At 47.2% G+C, this 25,355-nt stretch overlaps 1 protein-coding gene across 18 annotated transcripts in view; it reads left to right on the top strand.

Moving 5' to 3' along the window:
- The window catches only part of EHMT1 (euchromatic histone lysine methyltransferase 1), a 96,704-nt gene that overhangs the window by 46,873 nt on the left and 24,476 nt on the right, over positions 1-25,355 (top strand). For 11 of the 18 annotated variants that reach the window (XM_085239603.1, XM_085239598.1, XM_019621380.3 and 8 more), the window contains 12 exons: positions 1,351-1,907; positions 4,442-4,483; positions 10,691-10,868; positions 12,104-12,240; positions 13,098-13,286; positions 13,933-14,013; positions 14,706-14,801; positions 16,044-16,164; positions 17,827-17,958; positions 19,956-20,101; positions 22,762-22,905; positions 24,392-24,618. In XM_085239603.1, coding sequence (XP_085095729.1) covers positions 1,351-1,907; positions 4,442-4,483; positions 10,691-10,868; positions 12,104-12,240; positions 13,098-13,286; positions 13,933-14,013; positions 14,706-14,801; positions 16,044-16,164; positions 17,827-17,958; positions 19,956-20,101; positions 22,762-22,905; positions 24,392-24,618 — 2,050 coding nt within the window. The remainder of the gene's footprint in view (positions 1-1,350; positions 1,908-4,441; positions 4,484-10,690; positions 10,869-12,103; positions 12,241-13,097; positions 13,287-13,932; positions 14,014-14,705; positions 14,802-16,043; positions 16,165-17,826; positions 17,959-19,955; positions 20,102-22,761; positions 22,906-24,391; positions 24,619-25,355) is intronic. The other 7 variants (XM_085239600.1, XM_085239601.1, XM_085239597.1 and 4 more) reach the window with 7 other exon arrangements.

Raw genomic sequence — 25,355 nt, forward strand, 5'->3', positions numbered from 1 at the left:
GCACCTTGTCAGAGCTTTCAGCACACAGAAAGTGGCCTAGGAAGCAGCACGGGGGATGCTGACTTTGAATGGTGTTTGGGGAGCTTCTGCCTGCGTGGTGCCCCTGCCCCCCCAGCTCTGCCTGGCAGCACCCAGGGGAGGTGGGCATTGGGCTGGGAGCTTTGCAGAAGGTTTTCGCCAGGTCAGCAGAGGTCTGCAGGATATCAGTCCCCATGAGCGGTGTGAAGCAAGGTGCTGATACCAGCACGCTGCTCTGGCTTGCACAGCTGTTTTCTGCTTTGAATTCTGGGCTCTACTGTAGGCTAAAATAACTTCAGTTGGCTGTAAATCAGTCCTACCTGCTCCTCCAGTCTGCTCGGACAGAGCTTTTGATGGTACTTACGATGCTTTTCATAACTGTCTGGCCTCTGGAAGGAAAACAATACACAGAATCCTTAACAGCAGGTTGATTTACTCATTTTACTGAACGTGCCAGTGAATTGTTATCAGCCCTGGTTGCCTGGGGAGCTGCTGGTTTGTCGTGTCGGGACTTTCTGCAAGTACACGGTGTTCATACTTGGATTCTGTCAGCTCAGGTCTGAGATATCTGTGGGATGAAAGTACTGGCAGGGGAGCTTGGAAATATTTGGAAAGGAGAAAAAAAAGTCTTTGCATGGACGCTCCTGTGTTATCTGCGAGTGAGCTTTAGGTCTGCAGAGATCTCACTGTGCTTTAACCATGTAATTGTTTTAGTCTGGAACTGCACTTAGCCTGCTTCACCCTCGTGTTTACTCTGGCTGTTACCTCTGAAATGACACCGCGAATCCTGCTCCCGTGCTGCTGCTTCCTGCTGGAAGAGTGATCTTCACTGAGCAGTGCTGCCTACAGAGCTTATTCCTTGCAGGGTTACCACCTGCAGGCTCCAGGCTGTGCCACAGCAGCTCACCCATCCAGCCCTCCTGCAGCTCTCCCATGGCACTGTGAAGAGCTCTGCCAGAGATCCGAGTGCGAGATTGGGCAGTGTTTTGTTTGATGTGCGGAGTGTTGACATATGGTCCTATAAATGTAGTTATTGGTAAAGCTAAAGATAATATTTACCTTGAAATATCCATCGTTGGGGAATAAATGGCCGCATCTGCAGCTGAGGCGAGTCAGAATGAGTGCAGTGCTTTCAGCTGAGCTGCCCCAGTTTTTGCCATGCCAGGATCCGGCCAAGCCAGTCAGGTAGGTGTGTTGGCAGCCCAAGTGGAAATACGTAGGGAGAGCTTCTTTGGGGGAGACATTTAGTGGTTGTTAGCCACTGCGTGTTTTAATGACGCCTGTGACCCTTTTCTTTCTCCTCCCTTCCCTTTCTCCTCCCTCTTTCTCCAGGGTTCAATGCCATGGCTGCGGATGAAAGTGCTACAGAAAAGCAAGTCGGGGAACCAAAAATGGCTGTAGATGGTGAAACCAACGGTTCCTGTGAGCACGGCGAGGCTGGGAGCCACCCAAACCCAGCAAAAAACACTCAGGACAACACGAAAGTGAGCCAGCAGGACTCTAGTACTAAATTAAATAGGATAGCAGAAAATGGCATTTCTGAACGAGATGGTGAGACTGGGAAGCAAAACCATATGAAAGCTAATGACTTCACACAGACTTCTCTAACAGGGAGCAATGGATATATTCTAACCAAGCAGATGGCGCAGGAGCAACCTCTAAGGACTACCAGCACCTTTGCTTCTCTCACTGGCCATGCTGCAAAAACCCTTCCAGGAGGAGCAAGCAAAGGGAGAACTGTGGGCACCTTTTCTCAGATGCAAGCCACGATGCCAACCAAGCTCGGGGAGGGCAGTAAGGACATGGATGCTAAAAAAGCCACTGCTGCTAATGCTGAAGTCAAGGTCCACAGAGCACGGAAGACAATGCCTAAACCCACCCCTAGCCTGGTAATGTACAATGGACCCATGCTAGGTCTTGGCTTTCTCTGGGTGTATGGGAGGGACGCTTTGTTGCACGGGGATGGATATATTTCAGTGACGTCCCACTAAGCAGGCTGGTTTTTATTCTTTTTTCTTTTCTGATGTTTTTCTCTTCTTACAGAGAGACAGAGGTGTTCAAACAGTCACGTGGCCACAATCAGCTCTCTTCCCCTGTGTGTTTCTAAATATGTAATTGATCAATTGCCTCCTCTGGCAGATCTATCAGACTCTAAATGGCCTTTCTCTCTTGGCTGTATTGCTCATCAGCTGTCTGTTGAAATCCAGAGCTGCTTATGAAACAAATTAGATTTCTTATAAGTTTGACCCAAAGGAAATTAAGCACAGTGTGTTAACTGGAGGCTTCTCCTAAGCTTGAAAGCTGTCAAGAAGCTGATAAGTTAGGCAACTTGATTGCATTGCCATGTCATTAAACCAGATGATGGTTTCTTACTCTGTACGTGCTGCCTAACTAATGCAGCTTGTTCAGAAATCTTTACTACAGAATCCTTGGGTGTGGATTTACCATCACTTAATAAAAGAGAGATCTATTTTTTTGTGTAGGAAGTAAAAGGAGATTTGGAGTCATCGTGTGACCCCAAGATATAGTGGGAGTGAGCAGAAATGGGCCTTTCTTTGTCATAAACATGGACCAAGTTTTGGTTCTTTTGCCAAAGATGGGGAATTAGATACTGGGAACAGTCAGATCTGCACCACGAGCACTTGATCTCCAACCCTGTGACACTTTATATTTAGCTCTGATGAGCTAGATCCTTCCGTCGTGCCGCGTCTAATGATGGAGAGGGACCATCCTGTACCCAGGTTGAGGTACACAGGCTGCTGCGAGCCCTGCTTGGCACTGTGAGTGACACCCAGAAATAAATGGGAAGCTGCTGCAGCTCTGTAAGTGCTGGCGTAGTGGATTGCTGCTAGCTACCAACATTTTGTGAACAAGCAAATGCCAGATGATCCTCAGATGTCACCTACATGTTGCAGCACGGCAGCAGTAGGATGTAAAGGTCTCAAAGCTGCGAATCGCTGTGGTCTGGAGCAGGGGAAGGGGAAAAAAAAAAGAGAAATGATTGGTGGCACCTAGCCAGCCACAGATGGGGAAAGGTGCCCTTGGTGCTGCAGCACCTGTGACTCCGGAAGCAGGTGGGAGTCCAAACACATGGAGCCTGCAAACCTTGTGGCGTGCAGCCTGCAGAGCAGGGCAGAAACCACAGGGGCCACGATTTCCCAACCATTCTCCCAAACCACCGATTTCCCCTCTGCCTTCCCCTGATTGCATTTGAATTCTCTGGCTCTCGCCCCCCTGCTGAGTTTTTTTGGCTGACAGCTGGGGAGGCCCAGATGCAGCGCAGGCAGCCTGATGGAAGTCTCATGGAGGGCTTTCTTACCCAAACAAGGCTTTGCAGCTGAAACCTTGCAGCTTTCCTCCAGCAGCCTGCAGTGCACTTAAATTAGGCAGGGCAAACCCCGACCCTGGTGGAATTTGACAGCGAGAGACCCCCTTGGGGCTGAGCAATTGAAAGAGGCAATTCCCTTCTAAAAAACAGCTGCTAGGTTAGGAAGGAGTGTTTTCATCATTCATATTTGATGATACATCAGAAGGATTTTTTATACACCCCGTTGGGCTTTTGGGCTTGTCTCTAGAAAGCTGCTTGCGACGCTGGAGTGTTTGCATTGCCACGTTATGGAGTGTTGTAATTGCACTGCCGATCACCCTTCACTCGTGCGACAGCAGTGGATTCAAAAGGCAAAGCCTGCAGTTGTTTGGCCACTCTTCCTCTGCAGTGCAGCCCTTTTCCTTGGGTTGAAATGGTGAGAGGAACAAAATTCACGAGGTGGTAGGAAGAGGCTGTTCACACATTTCCTGCTCGGGGGCTTTGCATCTGAATGCGAGCCCACAGTCCCCAAGATTTGATCTCATTTCTGCAAGACAATAAAGCAGCTGTTTTGTTCAGCCTTCCAGATAATTACTACCTATTTTTCCCCATTGTCTTTCGAATTTACATGCTGTTTTCATTTGAGGAGCAAAGTCTTTGCTACTTGCCATTTTTCTGTCCTGATTATTTCTTTGTTGAGCAGCTTACAAGAGGCTCCTCAGCACAGCACATGCAGTCGTGCCTTTTCCCCTTTGAAAGCACTATGGGAGCAGGTGGATGTATTTTAGGAATTGTGGAAATCACCCACAATTTGGTGTGACTGGACACATGGGTTTTCATCATCAATTTTTCAGAGCATTGCTCTTCTCTTGGTAGAATCCTCTTGCACGCATATGCTAAGAGAAGGAAGCGGGGAAGGAAGGTATTTTGTTGCCTGCAGTGCATTACCTTTCATTCCTCAGCTCCTGCAGAAACCTGCTGGGGCAAAAAAAAATTGTTTTCTTCAATCTTACAGTTGTCAGGGGACCTCAGTAGCCTTTTCTCTACGTGCACATTGGTGCCTGAAAGGAAGGAAATGATTTTCTCACATATGTAACCAGCTTTTTCTCTGTTTAGGAATTGCTTCCTGAATTGGGATCGAAGCTGAATCTTAAACAGGTGACAATTTTAATTGATATTGTTGCATGTTAAGTTGGTTTTTGAACAGAGATCTCGGAAGAGTTTCGACAGCATTGGTTTTGCTCCCCTTCTGTTGGTGCAGTAGCACAGACTCGGCACCTTTGGAAGAATTTCTTCCATTCTTTCTTAATCTGTTTATAACTGTTGAGAAGACAAAGGTTTGCAGGATGAGACAGCAGACCAAGAGGGAAGTTGTGTGTGTGTGTTTTGAGCTTTGAGAGGGCCCCTCTTGCTCAGAAACCCCCATTTCTATGTTTAACCTCTCTGAGATGTGTCTGGAAAGGAAGGAGGAGCTTGGAGGTGAAAGTGTCCCACAGTTATCCCTTGAGCTGGGACTCCCAGGTTGGTTCCAGTCATTCTGTGGTGACCACGAGGCTGTAACTGGAGCTGTGTTTCTGGTGGCAGTTTTGTGCTGTGTAGAGAAATGAAGTCAGAGGCACTGAACTCTCTGCAGGGGAGTTAATATCTCATCCTGTTTCACAATGTGAGCCCAAAATATGGGAACCCTTTAACTGGGAAGGATAAAGCCTGGGCAGGAAGGAGGAGCAAGGAGGAGAACAGAACTCCTTTGCTTATGTTGGTATTTATTTTTGCTGTCTGCTGCTGAATGCCTGGTCCCAGCACCAGGAACTGCTTGCTTTCTGTGTGCAGACAGGTGTTCCTGTTGCTGTAAAACATGATGTTCTGTGTCAGTGCCCAGCAGTGATGTGGGCTGCACTGCAGGAGCTCCTCATGGCCTCACCACTTCTCAGGGCCAGGCAGGTGGCTGTTGGTGGTTTGCAGCATTCTGGGGCTGCTCAGTGAGATGAAACCCTGCAATATGCAAAAAAAAAACCACCTCAAAGGGCAAATTCTGTTGGGAGTAGTGATGGGGGTGTTGTCTCCTGGGTGGAAAAAATCATCAAAAGAAGAGTGAAAGAGCTTTCCGTCTGATTTGGAGAGCTGCTGTTGGCTCTTCTGACCCTACAAGGTGCACCCTTTGAAGACCAACTCCAGAGGGATGCTCAGGGATGCACATGTGGTCTGGAAGTGTGAGGTCTGTGTGTGTGCCATGGTTAAATATCCTGTGTGGGTACCCTCCCTTAGCCTTAGGAGGCCATTGACATAGGATGTCTTCCATTTGAGGTGGGTTTGTGACCGCACACACATTGGTGCCGTTGCAGTCATCCAAACAGGGCCAAGCTTCTGGTAGCCTGCTGATGGGCCTTAGCAATGGGTCACTTGTGGAGCTGGACTCATCACACAGCCTCGCCAAGACCATGGTGAGGGTCCCCAGGGAGCTGCTTAAGATTCTGTACTGAACTGTAACTCTGCAACAACAGCAGAAGTGATGGAGAGCTGTGCTGCCGTGGCTCATACAGGCAGCGAGATCTGCTTGGGATCTGGTTTTCATAGCAGACTGCCATTTCTTGCTTAAGTATCATTGCCCAGTTGTTGGAGCCTCTGGCACATTCACACTTTGCCATGTCCAGAGGTACACAGCCTGTTAGCACTCCCAGCCAGCTGCAGATGGACATCAGCCTTGCTGCGGCGGTGCTTTGGGTTACTCCTCTGGCTGTTGGGCATCATTTGCAAGCTCGTGCTGTGCTGAGATAAAAATCCTGAGAATAAGGAAGGTAAGATGGCTGACATGGCCGAGCTGGAGCTGATGCTGGGAGTGCTGTGCGAGCAGCAGCTCTGCTGGGAAGCAGCACACTGGAGCCTTTGCTCAGCACATGGCTGTGCTTCCAGCATCACTCTTCTTCTTGCCAGCTCATCTGCTTTGGTAATGAAAGAGCTCTTAATTGTGGGGCTGTGGGAAGAACACTGCGCAGTCTGCCGAACCTTCACGGCGTTTAATTAGTAAGGTTTATTTGTTCTTTATCTTTGCTTCTGGGAAAAAATAGTGGGATAGTCTGTCTTTGCCATTTTTAGTAACTTCTCCCTGCTGCTGTAGGGGATTTCTGTGCCAGTAATAGAAACAGAGTTGATCCCATTACAGTGTAGTAAGTATGTGGATATGATTTTCTTAAACACATAAAATGATGTTGTCTTGTGCCAATCTAAGGAGCATGAATGCATTGAACGTATTTGTGGTTCAGTTTTTTCCATTTCCATACACAGATGTCTCTGGACACTGCCCTAAGCCTTTCAGTAGATGCTTTCGATTTCTTGCCCATTCCTTGCAATGCCCAGCACAAGGCAGGAACTTCACAACCTGTCACATAACATTGGCTGACACCACGTGAGAAGCTGCAAAACCAAAGCCGTTAGTAATGCAGTTTGTCTGCGATCGTTTTTGATTGTTTTTTGGTTGATGGTGGCTCAGGCAACCTTGGGACCACAAGGTCCCAAACTGGGCCTGGAGCTGTCTTTGCATGGGGTTCTCCTCACTGTCCTCTAGACTGTGACATGCAGCTGAAAACAGAACTTGATGGACTGTTAAAAACCTATGTATGATTGGAAAAAAAAAAACAAAACAAACGTCCCAGGTATCAGGCAGAGCAGTGGGGTGAATTTAGTGTCAGTAATCATGCTTCTTGCCTGGAATGTTGTTGCTTGCAGTGGAGCCCATGTAGGTGTTGCATGAAGGCACTCCTGTTCCCTTGCATTGTTTGGTTTAAGTGAAAGCAGATGATGCAGTTTCTGAGTGCAGCAGTTTATTTAGCTGAAACTGCATGTGGAAGAGTGGCACCCATGGTGGGATCTCAGCAGGTTACCTCCTGGAAAGCCAGGCGTTGCCTTCCTGGCGTGCTTGCTTCTGGTGCAAGCTGCGGTGTTGCATTTTCCACCCAAAACAGAGAGGAGCCTGGATCTTCAGGAATCGAAGCAGGAATGCGATAGAATTTGTCACAGCAAATTGCTGATGAGCTCTGTGGGGTTTATTGTGGTGCCTGCTGTTGGCAGCCCCTTTGTTTGTGCACTGTATGCCTCTCACCTCCTCTGCCAACCTGGGGAAGGACAAGGGAGCTGGAAGGCAAGAGTCAGAGGTTGGCTTGGGTGACTGCTGGGCTGCAGGAGTTGTCTTGCGGCCTGCTTGCATAAGGAGCAGGGGGGGTGAGGGGAACCCATCAATCATGAACATGGAAAGCAGCAGCAGGTGATAGAAGCACTAAATGCAGTCAGATGTGATCAGGTAGCAGGCCATGGAGGTGGTACTGGGTCGTGCCAGCTCCGGGCTCATACAGAGCAAGGCAGAGCAGTGGCTGCCAGGACCTCCGTTCTGCAGGGAAACCTTCTGTCTGACGTTTGCCTTCAACAGCTTTCTCTCCAGCACTAAACTCACTGGAGTTCTGCACTTGGAGATGCCCTCTGGTTGTGCTGGGGGCTTGCAGGCACACCCTGTGAGCTTCATTGTTCTGTAATATTTTGTTTCTGGTTTGCTTTGATAGGAGTCTGCAGTGCTCCCAAGAGCTCTGTATCCATCTACCCAGTCCCAGATGCTCGCTCCTCCCTTTGCCTTCCCCTTGTAGTTGCAGCTGCCTGCTGTCCTCTGCTGGGAGGGGCCAGTTGGATGTAACCTGGGGATGAGGACTGTGGGACATCTGTGCATGTGCCTGAGCCAGCTCTTCACCAGCCTGATGGGATTTGAAAGAAGAAGAGATTTCCCAGCAGAGCAGTGAGCTAGATTAGCAAAACCTCTTTTCTGGGAGCGCTTAAATCTGGAACTGATGGAGCAGGAGAGCAGTGCAGGAGCTCAGTGTGAGGGACCAGGAGGGACCAACATACAGACTGGGGCTGAGGAACCAACAGAATTCGGAGACCTTAGGAACTGGAAAAGAATAAAGTTGAAGGCGCTAAGGACTCATAATACTCTTGATAGAAGGTTAAAATTTAATGAGAACAGCGAAGATATAACTTGTTTCAGCTCATGGGGAATGAAGAAGGATGGTGGGAAAGCAGAGAAGTGCTTCCAGATCTCTGCTGATATTTTTAGTCCCAATCCTCAGATCTAACGTTCGATTTCTATAGACATGAAACTTGTATGTAATATGTTCTGCTGGTGGTCTGTTCAGCTTTCTGTGCCATTATCATAGAATGGCCTGGGTTGCAAAGGAGCACAATGCTCATCCAGTTCCAATCCCCTGCTATGTGCAGGTCGCCAACCAGCAGCCCAGGCTGCTCAGAGCCACATCCAGCCTGGCCTTGAATGCCTCCATGAATGCCATTAGGCTTCCTGGGAGATCTGGTTGTGTCTCTGCAGAAATTCCTGTTCCTTAGTATTGTTCCATATGGCTCCGCATAACAGCAAACTTTATCTGAGACTACTTGCAAGAACCTGCATGTAAAGAACAAAGCCCTTATTTATGTACACTTGTTCAGCTGCAGGCAGCTCTGCATCAGATCTGCTTCTCCTGTGCTCATCTTCTTAATTTTGAGTTAAATCCAGAAAGCAGTGGATGTCCCAGGAGACCTGGGAATTCTCAGAATAATCCTGTATCCGAGAGTTAAGCTTTATATCTGTGAACTATGAAGAGGTATAAATAGTATTGTTGAAGCTATTATTGGCATGCTGCTCCTGACGTACTTGTTCTAAGTGGGAGAACAACTGGAGCAGACTCAGGAGTGACCCCATGTCCAGAAGATGATCCTACAGGCACTTAGTTTGCTCATTCTATTAAGCTTATCGAACAGAAAGTTTTTAAAACTTTTACTTAAGCACAGTCTGTAAGTACTGGGAATGAGAGTTTCTGATGATACAGGGTTTTTTAGTTTAGTGGGAAAAGAGTAATGCATTTAATTATCTGACAGCGAGAGCAATTAAGCGTTGGAACAACATATCAAAGGGTATGGTAGATTTGTCATCTTTGACATCATTAATCCACAACTAGATGCCTTGTAGGAAGAGATGTGCTAATTCAGCCAGAAGATATGGGCTTGATGTGGGAATCATTGGAAATGTGCTGGCCTCTTTATGCAGGTCATTTTGGATTATCATTATGGCTTTTCTGGCCGTGACCAACCCCTCGCTTTCTGCCAGCAATGTGCACATGGCAGAGCTGTAATTAGGAGAATCAGTCGCTTCCCCATTTGTTCACAAGGTCACGTATCACTTGAAAGCAGCGTCTAACAGTGCCCATGTGAACCCAGACTTTAAAGAGTATCTTGATTTTTTGCTGCTTTTTTTCTTCCTTCCTTTTGCCTGCATCCCTTTTTCTGTTTTGGTATTTCAGCTGTTGCTTCAAACATCCCATAAGAAGTGGTGGAGCAGCACACTGCCACTGCAGAGCTTGTAATCCACTACCAGTGCTCTTGGATTTCTGGAGCATCTCTTCCAAACCTGCTTGCCAGTCGATGGACAGGTGTATGGAGAGGCATGGATGGGGCTAGGCCTTGTGTTAAACACAGAAGAAGGCACACGCAGTGTCAAATGGCAGATTGGAGTGGCACCATTTACCCAATCTCTGCTGTGACAGCACAGCAGTGCATGTGTAGCTGCAGCAGTCGTTGCATGACTGAAGGTGCAGGGTGAGGTGTGCTCACATCAGAGTGTGTGTAAGCTGTGTTGGAGCCTGGGAGCCCGTCTGCAGGCACAGAGCACCAAAGTAACCCTAAAATTCTCTTGAGCCTTATCAGCTTTTCAGCAGGGGTTCATCACCTGAGCTAGCTAATCTAGAGTGAGCTTTGCCACATCTTGCTAGGACAGTGGCAGTGCTGGAGGTGAACCTGCAGTGTCAGGCAGATACCTTCCTTGGCTGTGAGCTGGGCTAGCAGGTGGGAGAGCACGAGCTTTGCTGAGTCCTTAGGGGGCCAGAAGGAAGGATCCCTTCCCACTGCTGCCCACCCCTCGGAGTCCTCTGTGCTCTGTTCCTTGTCTGCTGGCAGGTGACAGCTGCAGTCCAGATGTGTTCCAATGAATAGGTGTATTTGTTGGCTTTGTTCATCTTCTTGAGAGCCAACCTAATGTCTGTGTAAGTAGTGTCTGATGCTTTTCAATATCTGCATGCACTTTGCAGAGCTCTGCTATCCCTGCTCTGTGTGCAGGTTTTCTCCTTCTCATCAAGTGACCAGCAGCAGGCTGGGTCTATTTGTAGTCTTCAGGCAAAGAAACATTGTTTGCTATAGAGAAGGGGCAGAGTGCTTTTCCTTTGAGCATCTGTTCCTACCTTCACATGCAAGTGATTCTATTTGGCAGAAAGGAATTAAATTTATTTTAGTGATCTCTTTGAATTCAGAGGCTCAATTTAACTTCATTTTGTTTTCCAGCATGCAAGTAAAGACCCCAAAGATGGGAGAGACAGCAGAGATCAAAAAGAATCTAAAGAGGAAGGCAACAAAAACATCCTGGAGTTTGGGAAGCCGTTGCCGTTGCCCTCTCTCCCGGGCCTTCACCAGTCACTACCTCAGAACCAGAGCTATGTGGCCACCTCCAAGTCGCAGACGGGTAAGAGGACAGAGCTAAAATCCTTAGTAGCACCCAGCTCCCAAACGTGTGTGTGTCAGGGTCCGTGGGCTGAGGCAGCTTGGCAAGGACTGACCCCCTGGGTACTAGTTTTTCCACAGAGAATTGTAGTATCACAGCATGGTTGGGTTGGAAGGGATCTTAAATCTTCCCCTCTGTTGGTGCAGCTCAGGATGCAGTCAGCCTTCCAGGCTGCAAGCATGCACTGCTGCCCACGTCCAGTTTTTTGTCTGCCAGGACCCGCAGGACCTTCACCACAGGGCTGCTCTCAGTCAGTTCTCCTCCCAGTCCATACTCACGTTCAGGGTTGCCCCAACCTAAGTGCAGCACCTTGCAGAGGAATCTGCTTTAGGATTTCCTTGTCTGGCAGCATCAGTAGGGCTGTTGCCGTAGATCTTGTTTTGACAGATGCTGCTTACTGTGAGCCACAGTTGTGTAAATAAAATGATTTGGCTTGGCAGAAAGTTTTTGAGGGGACTCTAGATATTTGATGAAACTTTGTCATAGCGAGACGTGAAGAGATGCTTTCAAGGAGCAGCCTGTACAGCTGCTGGTGCTGGAGCTGGCTGTTTCCTGCTGCATGCTGTTGTTCAAAGCCTGCACTAAGCACACTTCTGATGTGTGTGCACCAAAGGCAGCAGCAGGCACTGAGGTGTGAGGACTGGTTTGATTAGAAGGCCAGGAGGGAGACTCAACAAATTAAGACCCAATCAAAGTGGTGAAAGGAATCAAGCAAGCTTCCGTAGCAGGTGTGAAATGAGGTTAAATGGCAAACAGCTCCTTACTTAAAGTACCTTTTCTCTGTTTGTTCTTTAGTTATTATATGATGCCTTTATTGTAAGTCGGTATTATTAACCTTGCAGTATCTATTTGAGCAAGCTGGATTCTATTCAGCCTCCTGTGGCATTAGCAGTGCTGCCAAACACAGGCTAATTTAAGGATTTGAGGCTACGTGTGGTGATACAGGGACCAGAGGAAACATAGAGGGGGTACTCAGAATTTGGGCGATTTTTGCAGCATTGGCAAAAAGCTCTTTGTGTGTTTGCACGTATGTATGTGTCACCTTTTGGCTGAATTGTAAATAAATTAGTTGGAAAGGGAAGCCTTTTTTCTCAGATCATGTCCTTAAATAGTTTCCCTCACTACAGCCTCTACTCTCAATCCTTTCTTTTCACTCCTGAACCAACTTTGGCTTTACTTATTTTTTTTTTTTCCAGCTGCTGCAGTATCTCGAAAGAAAAAACGGAGAATGGGAACCTATAGCCTGGTTCCCAAGAAAAAGACCAAAGTGTTAAAACAGAGAACAATGATTGAGATGTTTAAGAGCATAACTCATTCCTCTGCGGGTGCCAAGGTGAGGGCTGCACTGAGTCGGCCGGGCACGTTTGCTGTCACCATACATGCACCTTGTCCTGCCACACCAGCCCCATGGGTAGTGTAGGAACATTGTTGCTGTCAGCATCTTCTGTTCTGAGTCTACATCTTCTCTCTGGCAACAACATCCTGCCCACGGCAGCCTTGCTGCTTTGAAAATGGCTTTTTGAGGGTGGATGTTCAGATAGCAGCTCTTGCAACGTTTTCCACTGGATGTTCCCCTTCTGTCCTGCGAGTGCTGTGGGACTGGAGAGTTTTCAAGCATACCGCAGCGTGGTAACGTTTTTGTTGTGGAGTCCTTAGGGTTACTGTCTAGTGTTGTTTGAGGCTGTAAGGGAAAACAACCAGTGACTTAAAAACAAACTGCAGGCTGGGTTTCCCTCCTGATCAGGTTCTGCTTTTGCTGCAGTCTGGGCCCTTAAGTTTTGGCCTTTGAATTCAAGTGAATTCAGAGCGCTAGGCATCAGTGGAGTGGAGTAAAAATCCCCCAGCCTGATTTAACTTCCCTTTATTTAGAAACCTTCTTTGCACCCTTGATGTTCCACGGGGAGATGCCCTTTCAGTTAGTCTGCATGGTCTGGCTGAAAGCTGCTGTCCAGCAGCCCTCCCCGATGTGCCTCGAGTCCAGAATGACTCCTTGTTCCCCAGACTGGCAGGGTTAGGTGACACATGGCAGGCACCTGCACTGCCTGTGCTGGCGGTGTCGGAGGGCTCTGGAGGGACATACAGCTAGCTCTCCCTTGGCAGCTTTAACACAGGCGGTCTGGGATGGGTTCAGCTGCTCTGAGCTGTGAACTGATGTTGTCTTTGTGGCACGTGTGCTTGGACAACTTCCAGAGTGAAAAGGAGCTAGGTGATGTCAGCCCTCACGTGAATGGGGAGAGCATAGATGTAGACTCTGAAGAGGAAGACTCTGATGAGTTGGAAGATGAGGACGATCACGGAGCAGAACAGGCAGCTGCATTTCCTGCAGACGATAACAGGACCTCTAAAGACAGCGCGTCTGACGCAGACAATGTCAGAAAGGTATTCACGTGCCCCGTGCAGGACTTAGAGTGGGATGGGACACTGCTGATCCCTGTCAGACAGGAGTGGAATCAGTCGAGGCAATTTCTAGGAATTTTTTAGCATGCAAGATGGCAGAAAGCTTAGTGGTGGAAGTGAGGCTTTTGATGACTACTTCCTGCTTCCTTTTCCCCTTCCCCATGAGAGTCTCCTCGCCTACCCTCCTGTTTCAGCCTTGCTACATAACTCTCTGTGATCCAGTGTATGTGCAGGACTTCCATCACAGTTAGATATTCACTGCACCAGCAGGAGATGTCTTCCTAATTCTTTACCAGCCTGTAACAAGATTCAAATTGTTTTAGTTAACCTACCCCAAATGACAATGCATATTGTAGGTGTGAGGTTTTTCTTATTAACCACAGAAATTAACGTTTGGTTGGAAAACTTTCTTTGGGTGTTATCCTATCCCATCCTCATGGGTGAACCATGAAGTGCGTTAACAGCCTTGGAGTGCTTGTCCTGGAGAGGAGATGGTGTTAGTGCTCACATGGCTGGGGCTGAGTGCAGCATGGTGATGGGATGCTCAGGCTGGGTGAGGAGGGGTGCCATGCTTGGAGGGACCTGACAGGACTGACTCTTTCTGTTCTGGGGCACGTGGTGGCTGCAGATTGATGATGGCGACTCTGAGGAGGAACAAGAGTCTGCAGAGTCTGGAGAGGATGAGGAGGATGGAGATGAATCTGACTTGGTAAGTCTGGCTGCTAAATGCAGCTTTCAACTGTTGTCCTGCTGGTATTGATTTCCCCTTTGCTTTGCTGCCAGAAGGAGACAAACAGTTTAGTTTTAGGATTCTGACAAAACTCACTGGCTGAATCCATGCACACAGAGTATTGTTTTCCACAAGGTGCATAACAGTGATACATTTAATTACTTTCCAGCGCTAATTAATGGGCTATTTTTCTTGTTTTCAACAAGGTGTTGACTGCTTTTAATCATTTGAATGTTAGTAGAAATATTTAAGGGTGCTTAAATTCGTCGGGTGCTGATTTGGCAAGTGGTGGGAGCCAACAGTGTTTTCTTAACAACCTGAAGCTCAGCTTGCCTCCAGAGCGAGTCCAGATGGAGATGTTCACAAATCCACTGGGCCAACCCACTGCCTAAATTCACCTTGTCTGACATCCCACCTCAGAGGCACAGGCAGCCCTTGTCAGGCATATGTACAAACAGCATACAGAAAGACAGTCACTCTCCCTAGGAGTGTGTCTGGTAGTCCTAAGGCAAGATTTTCACCAGCTGTTTGGTGATATTGACTTCTTATTTTTCAGATGGCTGGTGAAGGGAACTTGAAAATTATTATTATTTTTTTTAAATTGCTATTCATTGATTGTCTGTGTCTCCCCACCCTCCCTTTACTTTAAAAATGTTGCTCCCTTTTCACAGCATTTCAAGTTGAGGAGCCAGCATTTAAAGCACCCCAATTCTTCAGTCACCTTGAGAAAATTCTTGACTTCATTGTCTCGATGTTTTGAGCTGAAGGTAGAAGCAACTGTACCAAATGAATTGTTGAAGCTCTGTAGAATCTCATTCCTTGTTCTCTGACACTACAAGAGCCAGAGAGGACTAGGCAGGAGGGGCAGCATAGCCTGTGCCTTTCACTGGGCAGCTTGAGGCACTTTTGCAGTGCTAGATCAAACTAAGGGTTGAGCTTGCAGTCAAGTCCAAACAGCCCAGTCGTATCTAGACGTCCTAGACTGTGATTTTTGCTGCGCTTATATGTGGTGATTCAGCCTGCAGCCCAGATGGAGACTGGCTCAGATGCAAACCTCTCACCCACCAGCAGAGTGATGCAACTGGTGGAAGCCACGTGGCGAGGCACAGCCATACACTTGGGCACAGTGATTGTTGGGGCAGTGTAGACACCACTGCAGAGCTGCCTGGGGAGCCAGGGCTCAGCACCACCTTGATCCTGCTTCACACTGTGTTAACAGGGCATGGTGCAGCATCAGTTTGCTGTTAAGGGAGGCCACGAAGGCCTTGATCCAGCCTCTGTTGAAGGCAGCAGGAGCTTTTTTTGCAGGCTTCAGTAAAAGATGGAATGAGTGTTTTTGTTTGAACATGAATTTTATGTTTGGAGCTTTGAACACTGGGTTGAAGTTTCCGGTTGCTCATTTTAATGTTGACTGAAAAGTCACCTGTATTTTCTGCATATTAAACAGAAAGGAAACCTAAACTCTGTTTAGATTCATACATGCCTGAAGATTGCTGTGTGATTAGGTTGTGCTGATGTGACACCTTGCTCAGGGAGGGAGCTGGTCTCTGCTGTGCAGTTAAGTTCCCCAGGGTCCATCCCAGCCCGGGCTCTTCAGGTACAAGAGATATTTTTTTCTAGCATGACTGTGGAGCAATATGAATATTTTAGTTTGAAAAAAAGAAATAAAAGTCACTTTTCTGGAGAGAAGCTAAAAGTGCGCATGCATACTCACCCTGCTGTGCAGAGATGCTCAGCTACTCCTAAGATGAGTGTGGCGTTAGAGCCTACATGGAAGAGAAGGTAAAGTGAGCACTTTTGAGATGACAGGAAATACGCCCACACATGTGCTGGTGTTTCCTTTTCTGCACTGTAAAGGCATCTCTGCACCAATTGATTTCAAACCTCGGTCCTTAAGGCCTTTTTACACTTCTCAAGCTGTGTGAAGGCTCTTTCATATGAGTGCAAAGGACTGCTGTGATGCTGATACCAACATGCCTTACATGCACATGGCCTCTCTGGTTGTTCAGAGCTCGGAGTCCAGCATCAAGAAGAAGCTGCTGAAGAGGAAAGGAAAGACAGACAGCCCATGGCTGAAACCCACCCGCAAGAGGAGACGGAGGAATAAAAAGAAACAAGCCAATGTGCTAGGTAACTAACTGAGTTTTGTTCTTTAACTGCACAGAAAATGGTCTGCCAGGTAGGGTAAGGACCTCCAGCCCATGAGGCAGTGGTTGTCTGCAGAGCTCTTTCTTCCTTTTCAAGCGAAGGTTTGCCTTTATGGTAAGATTTACCTCTATGGTTAACCAGGGCCTGAACTTGCATCTCACTTACAGCTTGTATCTGCACTTTAACAGCAAACTAAACGTGAGGCAACTTTATCCTGGGCATGCTGAAGTAATGGTTATTGTTCATGAGCTCTCTTCGTTTTCAAACATCCAAAGAAGTCTTCATGGGCTGATGATGTAAACTGTGAACTTAAGGAGATTTGGCTAGATGGAGAAGGGAAAGGAATAACCATCCCAGAGTGATGCTTGATTGCTTTTGTGTGGGTGTTAGTCCTGCTGAATGCAATGTGCTGGCTGTCCTTGCTGTTCCAAAGCACCTCAGCCCATCTCTGGGCCTGAGTTCAGGTGACCATTCTAGTTTGAATGAAGTTACACAGCACTCAAAGGTTACAGTTCATTTTGTCCTCAGAAAGCTGTGGGATGAGGATGGAGGAGGTACGGGCTGGATCTGATTCCTCATCTTCAGGCAAAGTAACAGGATGAGTTTAAAAGAAACAGGAGTTGGTAGTCTCTGAAGTTGTGCCTTCTCTTTATTAAGGCTTCACACATCCATTGCCATCAAAGAGTTTATTCTGTTTGCTAATTCCTTATAAACAGGCCGTTTTTTATCAGCAGTTGTTGCTGCCTATTTTCTGAATGACCACGTTGCAGCCCCTGGGCTGCCCTCAGCATCTGTCACTCATCTCATTTGCTCCTGTTCCTCCCAAGGCAAACTCTTCCTAAAAGGAAATGGGGGCCATTGATCCCTTTCAGAGCAAATAGCTAATTCTTCATTTGAGATGCAGGCTGTTTTTCTGCCCCTTAAATAAAGGTGGCAGCCAGTCTTTCAGGCTAACACAAGTCTCTTGGCCAAGCCTGAGTGGGAGAAGCAAACCAGGATTGAGAGTCGAAGCCAAGGGAATGTGAAGAGATGACAATTCCCACGAAGGCTCCGAGGGATCCCCCATGCAATCCCTTCCCAGCAGCAGCTTTGTTCGCTCAGAGCCAGAACTTGGCTTTTATGTTTTCCCCTCCCATTCAGCTGAATGTCACCTGTCTCGTCCTCTCCAGAACGTGCATTAGCAGCAGGTTTGCTTTGCTGGCCAGGGTGTACCTGGAGCCCTTTGCAGCAGGTTGGAGATGGGGGAATGTGCCGAGCCCTGGTTTCAGCCCTTCCTTGTGCCATTTGAGCTTTCTGCTGTACAGCAGGCAGAGATGTGCCTTTTGGATGCAGAACTTATTTGTCTCATTTATCCCTTTTTTTTTTTTTTTCTTTTTCTTTTTTTTTTTTTTTGTTACTTCCCTACATAGAAATGGAAAATCTATCGGATCAGACAGGGGTGGAAATAAGAGATGGGAGATCAATTGTGCCATCTCTGCCCAGATGTTACATTTCCATAATTCTGTGTGCATCTGTACTCATAGGCTCTCTGAGGAGCCTGCATGCAGCCATCTTGGTTAAATATGGCCTTTACACATGCACGCACATTTTAGTTAGTTATTTATTTATTTCCAGCTGTGTAAATATACGTGTGTTTGAATCTAGGTGCTGAAGCCTATAAATCATCGTTGGGAGGCAGAGAGGGCTCTGCCCAGGATAACAGCATGGAGTACATGGAGGTGTCTCTGGATTCCTTGGATCTGCGGGTGAAGGGAATCCTCTCCTCGCAGGCGGAAGGTGAGTGCTGGCTCGGCGCGGCCATGACCCGCGTTGGCTTTGTTCGCTCAGCCCAAGCAGCGAGCGGAGCCCCGCGTGCCCCCTGGTGGCTGCCAGCCCCGAGCCCAGGCCCGGCCCTGCTGAGAGGCTTCCTGCAAGGCTGGCAGAAGCCGGAGGTGTGAGGGGGGGCTGAGTGGTTTGGGAACGTTGCTAACGTGGGATGCGTCCATCTGTCTGTCCCACTCCCCCGTCTTTGGGCGATGTATGCGTAGCCTCCGAGTGAATCATCTCCCTGCGCACGCAGCTGGTGCCCTGGTCTCCTCAGGAACGTGGCAGGGCTCTGGCTTTGGTGGCCATTGAGGATGGTGGAGGGACAGAGGGTAGGGGTGTCTGAGTGGCTGCTGTTCCCAGGGCTGATCCTTGGCTCCAGTGTGGATCTGTCCGGTTCTCCCCCATTGCTCTTTCGCCTTCAGAAGTTGTTCAGATGACTCCGCTCTTTGATAGAAGCACATCAAAGAACGGGTGGGAGTGTTTACCACCAGGGGAGGGTCAGGATGGATGAGGGATGTTTTCATCAGAGCCTCTGGATGTCAAAAAAGATTATGAAAAATGACAGCTTGGAAGGTGAGGAATGAGCTTTTTGATTTGTGGTCCTAGATAAAGCACTTAAACATTTAATATCTGGGCAGGATTTTACATGAAAACTGCAAGGGCTTTCCTTCTGCTTGTGTCTTGAAACATCTCATCCCTTCTCAGGGCTTGGTCTTGCAACTTAGCCAATGGAAACTCCTTACAACACGAAAAGAGCTTCTGCTCAGCTGATAGGGTCGCAGCCATAAGGAAGAGTGCTTTTGCCAGGGCAGCTACAGAGGAATCTCTCTGAAGAATGAAGTTAGTCTTTGAAATTTTGCAGCAAAATAACTCGTCTTTCAAAAGCTTCTAAAACAGCAGCACAATTAATTCCTTCTCACTGGGACTCCAACCCATAGCAGGCTTTTGCAGGAAAAGCCTGGGACACTGCAGGGTGAACTGCAGGTAATGTTTGAGGGTTTAAAACCTTGCAAAAGATGTTACAACTATGTAGGACTAAGGTAGGTGTTTGGGACAGAAAGTAATCCCTGTGTCATTGGGTGAGTGTCTTGTGGTCACACGTAACCTAATAAATGAGTTGAATCCAGAGGGGCCCCAAGAATATTCAGTGTTTCCCCATTCCTGGCTGTGTGATCACTTAAAAGCCATTATCCACTTTTAAAAGGGTTGGAAGTTTAAATATCTGAGAGAAAGAGATGAGGAAAAGGGAAGAAAATCTGAACATCTTGCTGCTCTCTTTTCTCTGGTTTGTTCTCTTTCAAAAGAAAAAAAAAAAAATATATATATATATATATATATATATATACACACCTATACCTGTCACTAACTGACTAACTGAACATATATATATATATATATATATGTATGTGTGTGTATATATATATATATATATATGTATGTATGTGTATATATATATATTTGGTTGTGTGAGACTAAATAGTCCCGGGAATTTTGTTTTTCCCATTTGTGTAGTAAGCTTCTGCAAATAGTAGTTTATGCTTTCCTGATCTTCCCTATTTAACACTCCCCTTCCTACTCAAATTTCCAGCTCTAGTTTGTTACCCACAGATTTCCTATTGCCAGAGCACAGTGCTGTGGGACAGGTGAGAAAGAGAGACTGATAAAAATCTGTACCTTGTAGCTTTTCCATGTTGGGGTTTTCTCAGGATAAACTGTTTTTAACTCAATATTCTTGAATTCAGAACTGTCATCTGTAGTGTCACTGGACTCAGAAAAGCACAGTGTGCTTTTGTAAACTCCATCTGCTGTAAGAAGTGGGTCTTTTTTGTAGGGTTTAGGTGATGCCTTTAAAGCATTTCAGGATGTGGAACTGGAAGATGCCATGAGACATGGACAGTGTTGATGGACTGCATCCTTTCTCCCAGAGGGTAACATCAGAGTTGATTTGCTGATCTTCTGTACTCTAGGTCTTTCCAATGGTCCTGAAGCAATGGAAGTAGATGGTCTCCAGGAAGTTCCCCTCTGTAGCTGTCGAATGGAAACCCCCAAAAGCAGAGAGATCACCACGCTAGCCAACAACCAGTGCATGGCCACCGAGAGTGTGGATAATGAGGTAGGAACCTGTCTTTCAGCTTCTCGCAGACTTTTTTTCCTGAGGACAAAGACATAAAGAGACAAAGCCGTGCCAGGAGCATGCATTACATCACGCAGGTGCTCTGCAACATGCCAGACTGGGAGCCCACTGGTGTGGGCATGGTGGGGCAAACACCTCCCTCCAGCACACTGCATGTGTCGCCCACTCAGGTTAAAGCCACTCCAAAGTGAGTAGGTGCAGTCTGCAGGGCTAGCTGGAGAGGCACTGGGTGGATCTTCTGCTTGTCCTGGCTTGTGTAGCTGGATCAACTGGATGTAACAGGCACGCTTCAGGCCAAGTGGGCTAAAATACATTAGCATGCATCAAAGTGAGAGAATCCAATCAGGGGAAGCTTGGAGCTGGTTCCCTTGACTACAGAGGAGCTGATGCAAACCTTTCCATAGCCAGCTCTTGAATTTCTGGAACTTGGCATGCCTTCCGCCAGCTCAGTCTCTTCTGGCCCTCCACTTTTCTCCTCCCCCCAAGAGGCTTCTGTTACAAAGCTTCCTATGTCCTGGCAGTCCTGCGCAGCCTCTGTGGCTGGCTGGCTGGAAACGTTGCACTTGATGCCTCTAAATTGATCACAGCTGGGCTAGTTGGGCTCTGCTGGTTCCGAGAAGGTGGAATTAAGTGGCAAAAGTGACTTCCTCTCAGAGTCTGGAAGGGAAGACAGAAGCAAACTCAGGAGATGCCCCTTGCTCTGGAAGGAACTGGCATTTCTTTGACGCTTCAGCTGAGCTGCAGCCATGCTGCAGTGCTCTGATATTTACTGGTAGAAGGACAAGGAGTCAGAATACTCTTGGTTCTTCTGGAGGATCCCAGTAGATGGGTGGAGGGAGGGAGGAGGAGGTAATCACATTTACAGCCCAGCTCTACTTCTGTTAGTAGGTGCTGGTACCTACAGAAAAAGGAATTTCACTAGCATGATGAAGTTGATACGTTAAGGAGAGAATGCCTTGGAAACTTACAGGAGAGAAGGTTCTCCAGGGTTTCTGAATAAACAAAACGTATACAGAAGAGTTCCTATGGTTGTCTGACAGTTCTCTCCCCAGATAAATCAGAGAAAGGAATAGCAAAAGCCATGCATTCTGTTAGATTCTTTTTGGTAATGGGATAAGTGACTCATAGGAGTGGTAAGGATATTACATGTATGAATAGTGGGTTCTCTAGACTGTCATGTCCTTGGATAATGTTATAAATAGTTAGGAGCACCGTGCTACTCTCTCTAATGGCTGGAAATTAGCAATTAATCATTTTGTACTATTTTAGACTTTTCTAACAAATAATATGTTGTGACAGAATGATGCAGGGACTTCCTTACAGACAGTGCAGCTTCTCACGCCTTAATCAAATTTTCTCCACTCATAAATAAAAAATCAATGGACTGGTCCTTTCCTGCAGCCCCTGGGGTCCGTGTGCTAGCAGTGATCACTCTAGGCAAGGTGTCACAATCACAGGTAGGATTTGCAGCTGGAATTTGGGTAAGCTGGGTCAGAGATGCTAAGGGAGAAGAGCTCAGGTTAAAAACCATTCTTTTTTTTTTTTTTCCTGTAGGTGTGTTGGTTGTAGGAGAAATGGAGTTTAAAATAAATCAGAGAGGGAGTTTAGTTTTGGTGAGAAAAAGCAGTGAATCAAACCTCAGCTAGAGCAGCAGGGGCAGCCTGCTAGTGATGAACAGACACTGTGTTCCTTACGGACTGCTCTGATCATGGAGGCAGAGTGCAGTGCACCACGCTCAGATTCTGGTAGGGCTGTTTCCTCCTATGAACATTTCATGATTTTTTTCTATGCTGGAAATGTCCTTTGCCAAGCATTTGGGGAAAGCAAGGTTTTCATCTGGAGGGAGTTAGAGAACCCAATCGATGTTGCACCGTGCTGGCAGGTGGCAACCAGGATGTGAAGAAGGCTCATAGGTGTACGCACAAGGGTGGCAGAAGGAAGCCCCAGTCCTTCTGGCACAGCAGAGGGAGTGACACCGCTGGGAAAAGCCCTGCTCATGGAGCCTCCTGTCGTTACCAGAACAAGGTGGTGTGAGAGAAGACAGCTCTTAAGCTCAAAACTATACACTGGTGGAACGTTTCAGAAAGCATGCTGAAAACCTGACTGGAGTTGAGCTCTCGTAAACGACTGGCTATTCATCCCTGTGGTCTGGGCAGGGGCCAGTGCTGGAACCAGTACAGACGATAACATAGCTGGCAACGAAGAGCAATTATTTTTCCCTTTATCTTCCTGTGACTTGTACTTTTGAACAGTAACAAGATTTAGTGCGTATGGTCTTGTTCTCTTGGTCACTGACACCCGCTCTTCCTGGCAAAAGCAGAGAGTGTTTCGTGAGTCAGGCCCTTGGGACTGCCCCCTCTGTGGCTGCTTGGCTGTTGCGTATTTCCAGTTATGATTTTTCTTGCAAGGAACAAATGACTCCGGTCCACATGCATGTTAGTTAGTAAATGATGCATTTCTTCCTGTGAGAGCAGCTTTCACAGCTTCCTGCTGCACTGCTAATGCTATCTGGCACACGTCTGAATTACTGTGAAAAAGCCAGGGCTCATCAAGGCAGTGTGCAAAATCTTCCTCCGCACAAGCACAGAGAGTGTTTTGGTCTCCAGTAATTTCATTTCCTTTAATTTCTCCTGTTCCAGCTGGGCCGATGCACAAACAGTGTGGTTAAGTATGAACTGATGCGCCCGTCTAACAAAGTCCAGCTTTTGGTGCTGTGTGAGGACCATAGAGGGAGGATGGTGAAACACCAGTGTTGCCCTGGCTGTGGATACTTTTGCACTGCAGTAAGTCCGTGCTCTCAATCTAGGGAAGGGGGTACTTGTCGCAGCAGCTGGAAGAGGTGAAGGTGGAGATTTACCCAAAGGGGTTTACTGACTTCCTGGCATAAGCTCCACCTCGTTCCACAGCACATCAGATGGTGTTTTCAACAGTAATGTGTGTGAGGGTAGCTGCAATGCTCACCTGTAACTTCCTGGAGACCTCAAGGGGTGTTACCAAAGGGGTGGAAGTCATACCTTTGGAGTTTTTTTTTGGAACATTGTTTGTTTTTTTCTTCCTCTGTACAGTCAATCACATCACAAATCGAGTTAGCCTGCTTCTTGAAAGAGTCTGCATACAGGAGGGGGGTTCTGTCCCCCCTGCCACTCACAGGGTGGGGAACCTGAGTGATGGCACTGGAACAAGGCAGTGTTTGAGATCTCCTGCTCCTTCTTCCACCTCTGCCACTGAGGTTTTAATAGTGTTGGCCCAGTGCTTTGAGCCATTGGTGTCCCTGTTTCCTTGCTGGTGAAACACTTGTTGAGGGCCTCCCAGGGTGATAGGGTGGGTTAATTGTCTGATGTTAGGGTTCTTTAAGATGACTCAATGAAAGATGCTAGAGAAGTCTCAACATTATTGTAATTGTAATAAATGGAACCGTCCTGAGTTTTCATGCTGAGTCAAAGATCATTTAAAAGATAAAATCCTCAAAACACTTGAAGGCATTTTGCAATGCTGAAATAGTTAATTAGGTTTCTCGGGAGAACTGTGAATCCAGGAGAAGGGTGGGCTTTAACTAACTTTTCCTTAATGCTGTTACGTCTCTGAGTGACTTCATAGTTGATGAAGGTAAATCTGGCAATGTTTGTCTGTGTTATCAGTCACCAATAACACAGCACAGTAGGGCTTCAGGTAGCACTGATATCACAGAACAGTGAGTTCTAGGGTGCAGTTCAGCTTGGAAGGCTTTGCTGGAAAGAGAAGATAATTTGTAGAAAGGTGGCTCACATCTGTCAGCAGATGGGGTTAAATAGTTTACAGGGCTGGTCCAAAGAGAGAAGTTGCATGCTTTGGGTTACACTGGGGTTGACAGCTGATGTAATTGTATTATTTGTTCCTTGAATGGTTTGCGTGCAGATGTGTTTGGTAGTTTTAGGGCTGACTGGTTTGAAGTTTTCTTTTCCAGTATTGGGAGCGTCCTTACAGTACACTGGCACTTCTAGAAACATAAGCAAGAACCTCAAGTGTTAGAGCTGGAAAATGGGACTTTGTGGTTCTGTTTCCCATGTGCAATTAAAAAACTTGCTTTGCAGTTCCTAACCAAGTGAGTTTTTTCCCGTTACCTTGGTTTTGTTCTCTTCTAAAGAAGTGGCAGTGCTTGCTTACTGTACTGGAAGCGCGAGGGACAAGAGTGGTCATGAATGAAGTATTTAAGAGCTCTGCGGATGAAGCATGTGGAAGGGGTAAGGTACGTAGTGAGCAAGGTATGAATGTCTTCTCTGATTTTTTTAGGGCACTTTCATGGAGTGTCAGCCTGAGAGCAGCATCTCCCATCGTTTCCACAAGAACTGTGCCTCCCAGGTCAACGACACGAGCTACTGCCCACACTGCGGGGAAGATGCCTCCAAGGCAAAGGAGGTGACAATAGCAAAAGCAGACACGACTTCCACGGTGTCGCTGACCTACGAGCAGCAGAAACCAGCAGCAGTGGAAGGAAGGGCTGACACCACGACAGGAAGGTGAGCGTAGGAGCACGAGACAGCCTCAACCCTTGTGCCAGACCGTGCTTTGCATTTGAATGCTTGTGCTCCTCCTGGCAGAGCAAGGTGTTTTCTGGTCCTGCTCTGACAAGCCAAGCTCAGCTGCAGGTGTTTGCAGGCTTGTTCTGTGCTACAGTGCCAGAGAGGAGCCCAGCAAACAAAAGATGAGCTGGGGCAACAGTAATGAAGATAAGAAGGATTTGGGAGTTAATACAACTCCTTCCTCTTATTGTTAGGAATGAAACTAAGGCAGGGGAAATTTAGGTTAGATATTAGGAAGAAGTTTTTCACACGGGGTGGTCACACACTGGAACAGGTTGCCCAAAGAGGTTGTGGATGCCCCATCCCTGCAGGCATTCAAGGCCAGGCTGGATGTGGCTCTGGGCAGCTGTTCTGCTGGTTGGTGACCTGCACATAGCAGGAGGTTGGAACTGGATGAGCACTGTGGTCCTTTTCAACCCAGGCCATTCTATGAAATTCTATGAAATAATAGTGGAATCAGTTGACATCACTATATGTGGTGAATGAGAGGGAAGTTTATGTGGAATATCTAGCCTGAGCTGCTTAGCTGCCCACAGCAGTGGGTACAGATGCAGAGAATTGAAACTCAGAGGAAAACATAAATGAAGACATCCCTGTGATGAACAGTACTTCAGCTTCCCATGTGATCTGATCTTGTTCTCAAGGCTTTTATGACTTGCAGTGAACAGGGCAGT

Source organism: Meleagris gallopavo, chromosome 19, assembly GCF_905368555.1.
Source record: "Meleagris gallopavo chromosome 19, MGAL_WU_HG_1.1, whole genome shotgun sequence".
Taxonomy (NCBI): domain Eukaryota; kingdom Metazoa; phylum Chordata; class Aves; order Galliformes; family Phasianidae; genus Meleagris; species Meleagris gallopavo.